Consider the following 12,973-nt stretch of genomic DNA (forward strand, 5'->3'; position numbering starts at 1 on the left):
CTTCTTCATCACTTGCCACCCCGCTGACCCTTTGGCTTCTCCGTCTCCCCCTACCGTGCCCCCTTCTTCCTTCTTTTTCACTTGTTGCCCCCCTCTCCCATTCCTTCTTCCTTCTCTTTCGACCCTCTTTCTTGAAAAGAGGATCTCTTTAAATTACACTGCAAGAATTTTGGACTTTTTCTTATTGTTTTTCTTCATAATTTTGCGTAATTTCTTAAAAATTTGACATAAGAAGAGTAAATAAATAAGTTATTAGTTATTCTTCATATTATACATATATAAATAAACATGGGATTGATCATTCTATCACAATAATTTATTCTATCACACAAATAATAGTGGGCTTTCGTAACGTTAACGGTAGGCCCAAAATTTGTTTGTTTAGGGAAAGAAAATGTCATTGCAACTCAAAATCAACAGTGTAGCTAAATTGAAGCCGCCAATCCATGATTCCTAGATTTTGGTACAAGCTTCAATCTTAGATTTTCTAATCCCATTGCTTTCTCCCCCTAATAAATAGGGTTGGACAAAGACTTTTGTAATGAAAATAAGAGTTGCCAAACCTTAATCAACTGATAATCTTGTTTCTCATACTAGTAGTAATTTCTTGATTACTTCAATAGCAAGCAAATTAAACAACCGCCCTCTCAATCTCACACTCTTACTTCAACAAACAAGGAGAAAAAGTAAAGTAACAGTAATCGCTACATCAACAAATTAAAGTAATATTACTTTTGCATTAATCACTTTTACTTTCATTAATCACAGTAACTGTTCATTAACAGTGAAGAAGGAAAATTGGAAAAGGTAGAAAATTGGTATTCTTTGGAGGGTAATAAAAGACACGTCAATTCAACTACGCACTCACAGCGTATAATTAATAAATACGACGCGGACGCACACTTTCCATATTGAAGCTGGAAAGAGGAGGAAAGGGAATCCAACTGAGAGAGAGAGAGAGAGAGAGAATCAGAGAGTTGTAGAGTGGTGGAGAGAGAGAGAAGAGATGGCATCTTTCGACGCGTACAGCATGGACGGAGATGTGTCGGCGCGTCCATTTGACGACGGCGGATACGCTGCCTTCGACGATTCGTATACTGCCTTCTCTTCCACCGACACTCCGCCGTACTCCGGCGCTGGTTTCAGCCAGGAGTACGTGGAGGTCGAGGAGGTGCAGGTGGATCAAGTGAACAGCTCCGATCCGTTCGGATTCGGGGGGAATACTGAAGCTCCTTTTGGATCCTCCGGTTCGATTCCGATCTCGAATGGAAATGGAAAATCGCCTTATGACATTGGGGATGATTCCGAGGGAATATTTAGCTCGGATGGACCGATCCTTCCGCCTCCCAGTGAGATGCAAGAAGAAGGATTCGCGCTGCGCGAATGGCGGAGGTGAGATATTTTTGCTACTATTGGTTTATTTTTTATTGTTGAGTCTTTTTTCTTGGTTTTTGGATGTAAAGTCGGATCTGCCTCTCAGTATTTCCTTAGGGCTTAACTGATGCTTGTGTATGAGCTTTAATTTTAATGTTCTGGAGATCTCTTGCTGGATTTGATTCTGATCTTTTAGAATGATGAACAAACATGCAACTCTGATGTGTTATGCATCTTATTTTTGTTGAGGAGGGATTATTGATTGGATGATTTGAGAGGAGGCACAATTGGAAACATTGTTTGGCCTATGAATGTTAGAAAGAGGAGGATCGATTGAGAACATCTAACTATTATGTGTATATTCTTTATTTATGGGTTGATGGACGGTGTTTGACTTGAATAATTAAGATATACTCTATTTACTCTAGGATCTAGCTTGATCTCGTGATATGAATGACCACAAATTTAATTTTCTGAAAAAATATGAAAAATCCACAAGTTATATGCAATATTCTTTACTTGTCAGCTCTATCACAACTTTATTATTGGTTGTAATGTCAAAATTTGGTCACGGAGACTGGCTTGAATGTAAGAAGAAAAAAATATTGATTATGCTAGCATGTGTTTCAATAGAAGGGCTGGTTGTAGTAAAATTAAGAAGTATAGTAAGAAATGAGCATATGTCCAAGTTCGTTGAGGTGACACCTATAAAATATGGATCGTGTGACAGTTATTTGAGGTGGTTTGGTCATGTCCAATTCAAAGCTGTTGGATACCCTAGTTAGAGAATGCTGGATTGTAGATGATTGGACTTGTACTTTGATGGAATAGACTATAGAGTAGTAACATAGGATCAATTTGGTTGATTCCACATAAATACGGGATAAGATTTTGTTGGGTTTAGGCGGAATTGCAGAAACTGCAAACTGGACATTGATATAATGATCTGGGTCTGGAGAAGAACAAATGATTTTGTGAAGGTGCATTGTTCCATGCATCAATGCTGTTTGGTTGGTCGCTAAAATTTTGTTTCTGATAGATATTTTCGTTCGACTTTGAGAGAGAGCCAGTATAGTATGTAGCAACATGTTTCAATTGCTTTCATATCATTCTTCTATTTCACCACATGGATACTCATGTTTGGTTTCACTTTCCAGTTTCATTTTTAGGTGGTATTTTTTGTTTTAATATTGGTCTTAGTATGGAAATTTATATATTGTACTGGGATTGTATGATTTCTCTCTCTAAAAATGAAAAATATGTGGGGCTTAGATGGGGTTGGAAATATGAAAGGAAAAAGAATTATGTTTGAATATCACATTTTTATCCACTTTTCTCTTGGTCATGATCATATTATGAGAGGTTAATCCGTATGAGTTTTAGGTGTTGATCAGAATTGCAGCAGGTCTTTTTCTGTTCTCTATGTACGTTGAATGACTGAAAACTTGGATATGAAGATATAAAACTCTCTCTTCATTATGCTTCTGGATGCAGGCTAAATGCCCTTCGGCTGGAGGAGAAGGAGAAGAGGGAAAAAGAAATGCGAAACCAGATTATAGAAGAGGCTGAACAATTTAAGCAAGCTTTTTACGAGAAAAGGAAGCTTAATGTAGAGACTAACAAGACCAACAACAGAGAGAAAGAGAAGGTTGAGTTACCTTGTTTGAAATTTGTTTTATTACCTCAATTAAAAGGAAATACTATAAACAAACATTATTGATGCATTTCTGATTTCTCCCTCATATTGACAGTTATACTTGGCCAGTCAAGAAAAATTCCACAAAGAGGCTGATAAGCAGTACTGGAAAGCCATAGCAGAGCTCATTCCAAATGAGGTGCCCAACATTGAGAAGAGGGGAAAGAAGAAGGATCAAGAAAAGAAGCCATCTATAACTGTTGTCCAAGGTCCTAAACCTGGCAAACCAACTGATCTTTCAAGGATGCGTGGAATACTTGTGAAGCTGAAGCACAATCCCCCACCTCACATGTTACCACCCCCACCTGCTCCTGCCAAGGAGGGGAAAGATGGCAAGGACGGGAAGAACATAAAGAATGCAAAGGATGCAGCGCCTAATGCAACTGGACCCGGGACAAAAGAGGCACCAGCAGTACCTGCCAAAGATTCTGTTCCCAATGGTGGTACACAGGAATCAGAAGAACCTACTCTTCCTGCCAATGACCAGCCGGCTAGTTAAATGATTCTAAACCTTGTTTCCATACTCTCTGGATTCCTGTTCCCAGAACTGCCTCTTTTATCTTCATAATTTTTTATTCCTTCATGCGCCCCATTTTGTATTGTCAAAGATGAACAGAGATAGAAACTGTGGCTGGATCTAGCACCCATGTTTTGAGCTTCCGGTCGAGATTCATGTGTTGTGTAGTATAATTGCTTGAACGCATCTTGTTATCGTGATCTTCTTTTTGGGTTGTTCTTTTCATGATTGGAGTAGCTGGTTGATGCGTATTTACACTCATATATTGTGGACTTGAACGTGCCTTTCAAACCTAGTTTTGTCAGGCATCACAGGTAGAACTATTTACACTCCAGTCGCCACGGATTCACCAAGTGAATTCAGTTGCAATAAAAAATTTGGAATGTTCAAGTACATGCTACATGCCAAATAATAGAGCTTCAATGCGCAATACTTGCCCAATTTTTTTAGATGATGTTTACTTGGAGTGATAGAACTATTAAAATAGTTTAATACGACCTAACTTCATGTTTAATTCATGGAATGGGGGTGTGGACTTATTGGATGGCCCGGATATTAGTTACTATTTGACTTGAATAATTCAATCCACCTCTCAAACTGAGGTGGGTTGAATTATAAATAATTTTTTATCATTTAAAATATATTATAAATAAACTTAAAATGTATAAAGCAATTCATCACATTTTACAAAATAAATTAATAAGTACTTTAAAATATTACGACATAATAAAAAGAATTAATATGCAGTGTCACAAACTAATAAAAAAAACTTAATTTTTATATTAAATATGTATGAAGAGCTAATCAAACTAATAAAAAAAACTTAATTTTTATATTAAATATGTATGAAGAGCTAATCTGAAAATTAAAATCATTCAACTCCAGATGTAGGAGTCAATTAGGGCAAGTCTACCTCTATCAAACAGCTCAAATTTTATATGTTCCACTGTTTAATTCCTTCTACTCATTTTGGCAGTAAAAGGATGGGGAAAAGAAGTGAAAATCGCTTTTCGGATGCCAGCGCTTTCTAGTCAATCATATCGTCTGACCTTTCTTCAGACCGAGAAACTGAATCGACGTCACTTCTGAGACAACCAAATCAGCAACTCCGGCAACTCAACAAACGGAAAGGATGAGCGGCGGCGGTGGCGGAGCGCAGCAGGCGGTGCACTCGCTTGCGTTCAGGGTGATGCGTTTGTGCCGTCCGACGCTCCATGTGGACACTGCCCCTCTCAAATTCGATCCCTGCGATATCCTCTTTGGCGAGGACCTCTTCGACGATCCAATTGCCGCTTCTCACCTCCCTCGCCTTCTCAGTAGCCAGTCGAATACCTCTGTCTCAGATCCCTCCGATCTTAGCTACCGCAGCAGATTCCTCCTCCACCATCCAACTGACTCTCTCGGCTTCCCGGGCCTTCTCGTCCTTCCCCAAGCCTTTGGGTATACACGCAGACATATACATAAACGTTTTGTATTTAAGAATGTATTGGACAATATGCTGCTTGAGGTTGAACCTTCTTGTGAGCACATTCAATTGTTACTCCTGTCAAGAGGCTGTTAATTAATTGAAGGATGAGTTATGCTGTCTGTGATCATTTCCTTTTCTTGATTAGGGCGATATATTTGGGAGAGACCTTTTGCAGCTACATAAGTATAAACAACAGCTCCAATTTTGAAGTCCGGGATGTTATCATTAAGGTAACTTCACATTTCTGTGGTGGTATAGTGGTGAAAAATTAGTTGGATGGTAGATTGAAAATGGCTTCTGAAAGTGCTTATTGATCTATGATGGTTTTTGGCGCATGAGCCGGCGTCGTGGCGCTTGAATCTCAAGGAGTTGAATAATAGCTATTTTATTCTTTAAAAGTAGTAATGAACTTGTATAATTTAACTCTGGTACAATAATTTTACCTGGAGTGGCCACATTTGAAGAATGCTTCATATTGAATTAGTTGTCGTTTCGGTTAAATAATAAGCCAAAAATACAGTTTGTGGCTTTTCTAGTCACTTACCTTTGCAATTTCACAGTCTATTTGACAAAGTCTGAGCATCAATTTCTATGACTGGCATATTGTTTTCTCTTCCAGCATTGAGTTTTTGACCTTCGTTGTGGCGTCCATGTGTCAGTTGATATAGCTTCCACGGAAGGGTGTGCCCCCTCTTTTGCCATTTGATTTTAGTCATTTTCTCTTTATTATGGATGCACTAAGTTGTAGGGGAAAAGAAAAGAAGAAATATATTGCATTCAGAAAGTCTCTTCTCCCTAGTTTTGAATTTGATTCATGGCCCTTGTACATTTGTTTAGATTCTTGCAATGCAAAGAAGGTTCTATATATTTGCACACGAGAAAGAATGAAAGAATTCATATAAAAAACCTAAACATTGTGCCAGAAGAAAGCACAGAAACAAAAACTTACTGCAGATATATTAGATGAAATATGCAAATCTATGATGGATTTTTGGGAGAAATTTTATATACATCAGCATGCTTGTTCTAGCAGATGCTTTCATAACCTAGGAGACTCTGTATCCAGTTTCTCGTACCTGCTAGTTGCCACTCAATCTTCAGAACCCACAACTTAAACTTCACGTTTGATTGTCAATAGGCTGAAATTCAAACAGAAAGACAGAGAATAGTGCTTTTGGATACATCAAAAACACCTGTTGAATCAATACGTGCTGGTGGACGTTATGATTTCATTGTGGAGCATGACGTGAAAGAACTTGGTGCCCACACGTAAGCTAAAGCGGAAAAAGTGCCTCAAAATTGATTGGTTGAATAAACTTTTATTGCTGTTGTAGAGAGTATCTAACTTATCTTGGATGGTCGCTTTCTTTCATCAATAGGTTGGTATGTACAGCACTTTACAGTGATGGTGACAGTGAGAGGAAGTATCTCCCGCAGTTTTTCAAGTTTATAGTTTCTAACCCCCTCTCTGTCCGGACTAAGGTACTCATAATGCTGAATTACACAAGAATTTTTTTTTCTTAAATTTTTACAGGCAGAATGCTCTCTCTGAACTTGCTATCTGCTTGCTTTATCTTGAGAACCTCCATCACCAAATCTTTAACATTTTGAGAATGTAACTGTTGCATTCCTTTTATGCAGGTTCGCAATGTTAAGGTATGTTGAGGAGTTGTTAAAGCTTTTGGTGTGTAAGTTCATGATGTTGCAGAGCAATTAATTATCTGTATGTGGTGAATTATTGGTATAGAACCATTAGCCTGGATGCAGATTCTGCACTTATTTTTGTTACACTTTAAGATGGTTAGAAGTCTGTAATACATTACTCTTCATGGTTTCTTTCCTTCTTGCTGATGGGTCATTGGAGAGGGCAGCGTTGGGGATATACACAATTTATACTCAAATACACTAGTGCAATTCACATTACTTGCAGTTGCCTAACACTCTCCATGAAACATCACTCAATTTTGTCAGTTGTTTTATCATCTTATTAGGATGGTGCAAGTGCATTGGTGTATGAGGTTGTGGTAGAAGTTGTTTCACCCATGTTGGTTCCATGAATGTGCTTTGCTTGTTAGACAGAGTTTTTCTCTTCGTGATAGTCAAATTACTCTTCTCTCAGGAAACAACTTTTCTGGAGGCTTGTATAGAAAATCATACAAAATCTAACCTTTACATGGACCAAGTCGAGTTTGAGCCAGCAAAGCATTGGATTGTAACAACACTGAAAACTGCTGATCATTCTTTGGAGCACAATCTACTGATGGGGTAGTTTAGCAATATTTTCTTATCAACAGTTAGTGAAAAGTCAAACTTTTTTTATTTTATGGAATTTTTAGTTTTAACTTATCTTGTATTTAACTTGGTGTTGCATTGTTCTTCTTTAGATACCCTTTAGCTTCTGTTTTGTTTTGACAGAGAAACTTTCAAGGAACCTGTTCTTATTAGATCTGGAGGGGGAATTTACAATTATCTCTATGAGTTAAAATTTTCATCACCTCACAGTGGACAAGTAAAAGTTGAGGGAAGTAATATTCTGGGTAAACTTCAGATAACATGGCGTACAAATTTGGGTGAACCTGGTCGCTTGCAGACACAGCATATTGTTGGTAATGTAAGTTGAATTATTTACCTTCTTTCCCTACTGCACAAATTGTACTCCACAATGTGGTTAGCATTAATTGATCTCGCTGCTGACATCTGAAGAACTGGCCCATAGGGAAAAGTCTGCATGACAGAAATTTTGTATAATTGTTGTTTAGTTAGGATATTATTATCTTAGTTATCTTTTTCTTTTTGTTATTGAATTGATGATTCTATTCTATTCAATAGCCAACATGATTAACCAGATATTTATGTTACCTCATTAGATTCTTATTAATATGCATTCCCTTGCAGCCCATTACTCGTAAGGAGATTGAGTTGGATGCTGTGGAGATACCACCTTCCATTATCTTGGACAAACCTTTCTTGGTAAATTGCAAACTCACTAAGAAACTGTATTGGATGATTTCAATTTCCTTTATTGATCAATGGTCCAATCATTCTCTAAAGGAAAAATTCCAGTTTGTTATCCAAATTTTCTCACCACAGCATCATTCTTAGATGTGACTTAATTATGTCGAAAGTTGCTTCATTTACTAATAGCATGATTAACTTTTACTTACAAAGATGCTGAAGCTTGAAGTTCTCCTTTTATTTTCCATCAATTTTAGTGGATTTTCCACTTTTCTGTTATCCTATTACGTAGTCCTCAAGGCAATCTCCCCAAACTGGCATACACATTGGAGTAGCCTGTCTAATGCTTTATTGGTTATGGAAGCATGCCTGTGATATCAAGCAGATGAATTCAGGTTTAAATGACCATAACTTATATCACGGAACCAAAATCACGGAATATGTATTTGTCATTGTTGTACTCATAACTTATGAGCACTAAATATTGACATTTTCTAACCATTCTACAGGTAAGCTTTCAACTCATAAATTTGACTGAGCGAGTCTTAGGGCCCTTTGAAGTATGGTTATCGGAAAGTGATTTGCTTAATGAGAAGGCTGTAATGGTCAATGGTCTTCAAACCATGGTGAGCCTTCTAAAATTTCTGTCACCTCTTCCCTAGTTCTATGTTACTAGAAGTTTGTATTAAGCTCCTTACTGCTGAGGATACAATCAATTCTATAAATGACAATGGTATATACATTCAAATAGTAAGTCATAGTTTTGACATGATTATTAATCATTGGCATGGTTACACAGATGTCTTCCAGATTTTGAGCTGCATCTATGTGGAACATTGAGACTTTGAATATCCTGTGCTTATATCTTAAAATTTTTAAACATATGAAAATGTTATATTTTACTGATTTGCCATCCTCTCATACAGACTCTTGGAGAGGCACAAGCATTTAGCTCCTTGAAGTTTCAGCTGGTAATTTAATTGACCATCTTTAATAACTGTATATAGACTTGTATTAAGAATTTGTTTATTTGAAACTGATGTCAATTAACTGTCAGCTGTTTCGTATTCTGTCTACATATATTAATTGATCATTCTAAGTTTATTCCAACCCTCAGACTTGTGATTTAAGTGGCATATGAATGATTTCTTTAGCGCTACCTGGTATTTGGTTGCTTTTCAATTTTCTCTCTCTGATCTTTGTGCATTTTTCACACGCAGAACTTGATTGCTACTAAGCATGGTATTCAGAAGATCAGTGGCATTACAGTCTTTGACACAGTAGAGAAGAAAACTTACAACTCGCTTTTAGAGCTAGAGGTTAGTTGGTTTTGATCTACTTGCCAAAGAAAATGTTTAATGATATTTACCTGGACTTAACAGACATGCCTTCCCAGTTGGATCATTTCCTCGCCATGTTAATTGAATATTCTAGACATGTTGAAACTGATGAGGTGAGTCATAATAATGATGAATTAACAGGTATTTTCATTTGAACTAGTACAAGTGCGAGTGCATTTGTTGTTAAAAGGAACTTCAGAATGACGTTAGTATATTTATGTAATATATCCAGAATTTGCTTTACCACCAAACTTCCATTCAAATACTGTGGTGTTTTTCGTTTTTCTTTGTCCTTTTATTACGTAATGGTGGACTCTTACTCTTGGGCAATCTGCAGATATATGTGGACTCACAGTGATTGATTGGCTGGAACGTTGTTGCTTTGAAGAAGCTGATCGCCGTACCATATTTTGGGTCTGGTTAAAGAGAGCTTATTGCATATCAAAAGGAGCAAAATGCAGCAACGATTTCCGACAACCCTCAGCCCTGATTCAAAACAGTTCAAGGATGGTACAGGCGCCTTCCTCTGCATCTGGCCTTCTTTCCTAGCTTTAGCAATGACATTTTTTTTTTCTTTTTTTTGTGTATTTTGGGATTTTTTGCTTGCCTTGTATGCGAAATGGAAACAGTAACAGTTATACGCTGGAATAGATGAAAACAGGCATTAAATCTTCTGTGCCAGATGTTAAAATTGTAATTTTATGGAGGCCTTGATGAATAGTCGAGAAGATTATTGCACCCAATATAAATGATATTTTTCTTTCTGTTTTTCAATATTGTTAAGTTTTTGTTTCATATCAAAGACCCCTGTTACATGCACGCGGGTATTCACCACTCATCCTATGACCATCTTCCATTCAACTAAATATATACCATCATAATTTTCCAATCATCGAATTTTAAGTCGCCATGAAACAACGAGTCTCCCTAAGTTACAATATGAATACTTTCATTTGAAAAATTATAAATAATTTCTCATATTTGATGAAACTATATAATTTTTGAATAGAAATATGAAGTTGTTCTTAATCTTAGTTTACCATAAGGTATTTTGATTAGTTCACCACAAAAATGGATAAAAATCTAATGAAAATTAACGAAATTGACTAATTATTAGATGAATGATAAAATAAAAGGTTTTTGATAATTTTCGAAGCAATGAAAGGGTATTCGTAATTGTGCTAAATCCTATGGAGGTTGTTGCAATTTATTCTAATGATAACTGGTGCTCAATGATCAAAATAGCATCAGCAAATTTGGCTCTTCTCTCAAATCTAAGGGTGAAAACTAAATTAAACTATTCAATTGAAATCGAGTGATAAAAGCTAGTTTGAATTTGATTTCAAAACTTGAGCGGTTGTTTTTGTTCGATAAGCTTTCAAGATGAACTCGAACTCAATTCGATTAGTCCAAAATATTAGACTAATCGAGTTCGACTCATGTTTGGTCCAATTAAAAATCATTTGAACTTGATTAGAGCAATAATTAAATCAAAATTAAACGCAAGTTTTCAAGCTCGATATTAATTCAAATAAGCTTGAATAATGATATGTTCGACTCGATTCGACCACTAATCATAAATTGTTGTAGTAATTTCAGGTTAATTATGGTTCACATATAGACTCTGCAGCTGTGGAACTTCCAATATAAAGACTAAGCAATAACGCAACCAGATTATGGGAAGTCTTAAAAGCACCGTTTTCTTCAACTACAAAGCCCAAACACCTCTTAGATCACATTTACATACTGAGGAAGACAAAAAAACGGGTCAATAAACAACATAACATAAAATAAACTCAGAACCAAATCATGAAAACAGATCGGCAACCAAAAGAAAGATCGTTCGTTGTGTCAATGGCTGTAAGGTTAACGGAGGGCGGTATGCTAACCCCAGGTTGCCCAGTTAGCTGCACTGCCGACCCGGGGCATGCTGTTAACCTTAGAATAGGCATCCACTGCAAAAGAAGCTCCACACATTGCCCCCTCACTATCAACTCTAGGCATGGCTTTCATCTTGTTCTTCGGATGCTCAAAGCTCATTAGTCCTCCTTCACTGTGGTACATGCACCCTGCAAAAGATATTTCCAATCAGATTCGGTTCAACTAGGTTCGACCCCCTTTTGCTGTTAATACTAGATTAGCATAATACCAGCAGGGAATGGAGCAAATGACTTTCTACAGCTTGCTTTAATGAGGTCTACATTGTCTGATATCATAACAGAGCCATCAGCTGCTATGCCCCAGAACAGATTCACTGCTTTATCTGCACCCTGCAAATGATTTTCAGGCAAATATGGTTCATCATTTACTGCAAACGACTGAAAAACAACTGCATCCACCCCCTTAAGTTTGAGCATATCATGGAAAAAACCATTGGTTTTAAAATTCAGACCACATCCCCTTTGTTGATATTAGGCATTTCTTGATAATGAATTGGACTTACAATGGCTGCAAAAACAGCTCCAGCCTTGTGATCATAGATCACGAACCCGAAGCTGCCATCGAGCTCTTTAAGAAGGCGATGGGCCGGGATAGGGCTTCTGTCCCGGAGGGTGCGATAGGCTTCAATCACAAACATGGCCTCATTGCTTCCCTTCGAAAGCCCATATTGCTTGTTGAGGGTGTACAAGTTGTTCAAACTCCCCAAGAAAATGCAGTACACATCATTTACACTGCAGAACAACCTGCAAAGTCCATAATCTTGGATCAATATCCAGTCCCAAAACGTGTACATGGCAATGAAAGCTAAACAGGTTAACTTGGACATTTTTCTTCTCATTTGTGTATATGATCTACACTAAACACGTTATACCCAGATCAAGAAGGAAAATGCAAGAAAAAGCACTAATGATTTCAGGAAATCGTGTGTGTGTGTGATGTTTACAAGATTACCTCTGGTGTGACTCGAGTGAGCGTTGAGGTGGGGCGTAGGCCAAGAACCCCTTGTTTGCAAATCCAAGAGAGAAGCCATTGGTGGGATTTGAAGCTAAGAAATCCTCCAAAGTCTGCTCTGGACTCTTGGCGCTCATAGAAGCCTGTTCTGAGGCAGGGCTATGCAATTCTTTTGGTGGATTCATCACACCATTCTTGAATACACCCAACATTTTTCTCACACTTGTTTTTCTCTCCTTTTTTGTTCCTTTTCTCTCTTCCCAACAACAAAAAAACTTCAAACAAGTAACAGCAGCGACTGAGTGCAACCAAATGAATGTAATTACAAAATCAAGCGAAAAATGTTGCAACGGATAAGAAATTTTGAGATAGAAGTGGAGCATTTATAGGGGAGTAGTAGGATACAAAAGTAGGTGGCAACGTTATCCAGAAGGTTTTTCTAAGATTATTATCCACCGTGTACAAAAGTCTTGTATTTTATCATATCTTCTTATCTCAAAAGTTTATTAAAGTCTACGAACGAGTACTTTATTGTTTAGCTGTTTTAAACTAAAAGAAAAGACTTTCTTGCATTGAGAAGGAATACTTTTGCGCTGAAATAGGAAACAGTCACAATCCTTATCCACAACCATAGTGACAATTACTCTAATCCGACTCAGCAGATTCCCCGTGTCGCTCCGATTCATTGAAAATTTCCTGATTTCCTTTTGTTAAGATCATATGTTAGTCCA

General features: G+C 37.3%; 3 protein-coding genes across 3 annotated transcripts; 2 read left to right on the forward strand and 1 right to left on the reverse strand.

Moving 5' to 3' along the window:
• Positions 1–899: 899 nt before the first annotated feature.
• Positions 900–3,812, forward strand: LOC105167923 (clathrin light chain 1). The gene is made up of 3 exons (XM_011087803.3): positions 900–1,392; positions 2,869–3,022; positions 3,126–3,812. Exons 1-3 carry the CDS (start codon positions 1,007–1,009, stop codon positions 3,567–3,569), a joined length of 984 nt encoding a protein of 327 aa, XP_011086105.1. The 5' UTR covers positions 900–1,006; the 3' UTR covers positions 3,570–3,812.
• Positions 3,813–4,511: 699 nt separating this feature from the next.
• LOC105167924 (trafficking protein particle complex subunit-like protein) lies at positions 4,512–10,124 on the forward strand. The gene is made up of 12 exons (XM_011087804.3): positions 4,512–5,027; positions 5,201–5,285; positions 6,194–6,324; positions 6,435–6,537; positions 6,697–6,711; positions 7,175–7,320; positions 7,471–7,666; positions 7,951–8,025; positions 8,520–8,636; positions 8,937–8,981; positions 9,231–9,329; positions 9,688–10,124. Exons 1-12 carry the CDS (start codon positions 4,720–4,722, stop codon positions 9,706–9,708), a joined length of 1,341 nt encoding a protein of 446 aa, XP_011086106.1. The 5' UTR covers positions 4,512–4,719; the 3' UTR covers positions 9,709–10,124.
• Positions 10,125–11,024: 900 nt separating this feature from the next.
• Positions 11,025–12,612, reverse strand: LOC105167926 (stem-specific protein TSJT1). Its single transcript, XM_011087805.3, has 4 exons — positions 12,243–12,612; positions 11,794–12,034; positions 11,500–11,620; positions 11,025–11,419 (listed from the first exon to the last, which is right to left on the reverse strand). The coding sequence occupies exons 1-4, from the start codon at positions 12,452–12,454 to the stop codon at positions 11,235–11,237; spliced, it is 759 nt and encodes a 252-aa protein (XP_011086107.1). The 5' UTR covers positions 12,455–12,612; the 3' UTR covers positions 11,025–11,234.
• Positions 12,613–12,973: the final 361 nt, after the last annotated feature.

This window comes from Sesamum indicum, linkage group LG8 (assembly GCF_026168435.1).
Source record: "Sesamum indicum cultivar Baizhima isolate 11 linkage group LG8, ASM2616843v1, whole genome shotgun sequence".
NCBI lineage: Eukaryota > Viridiplantae > Streptophyta > Magnoliopsida > Lamiales > Pedaliaceae > Sesamum > Sesamum indicum.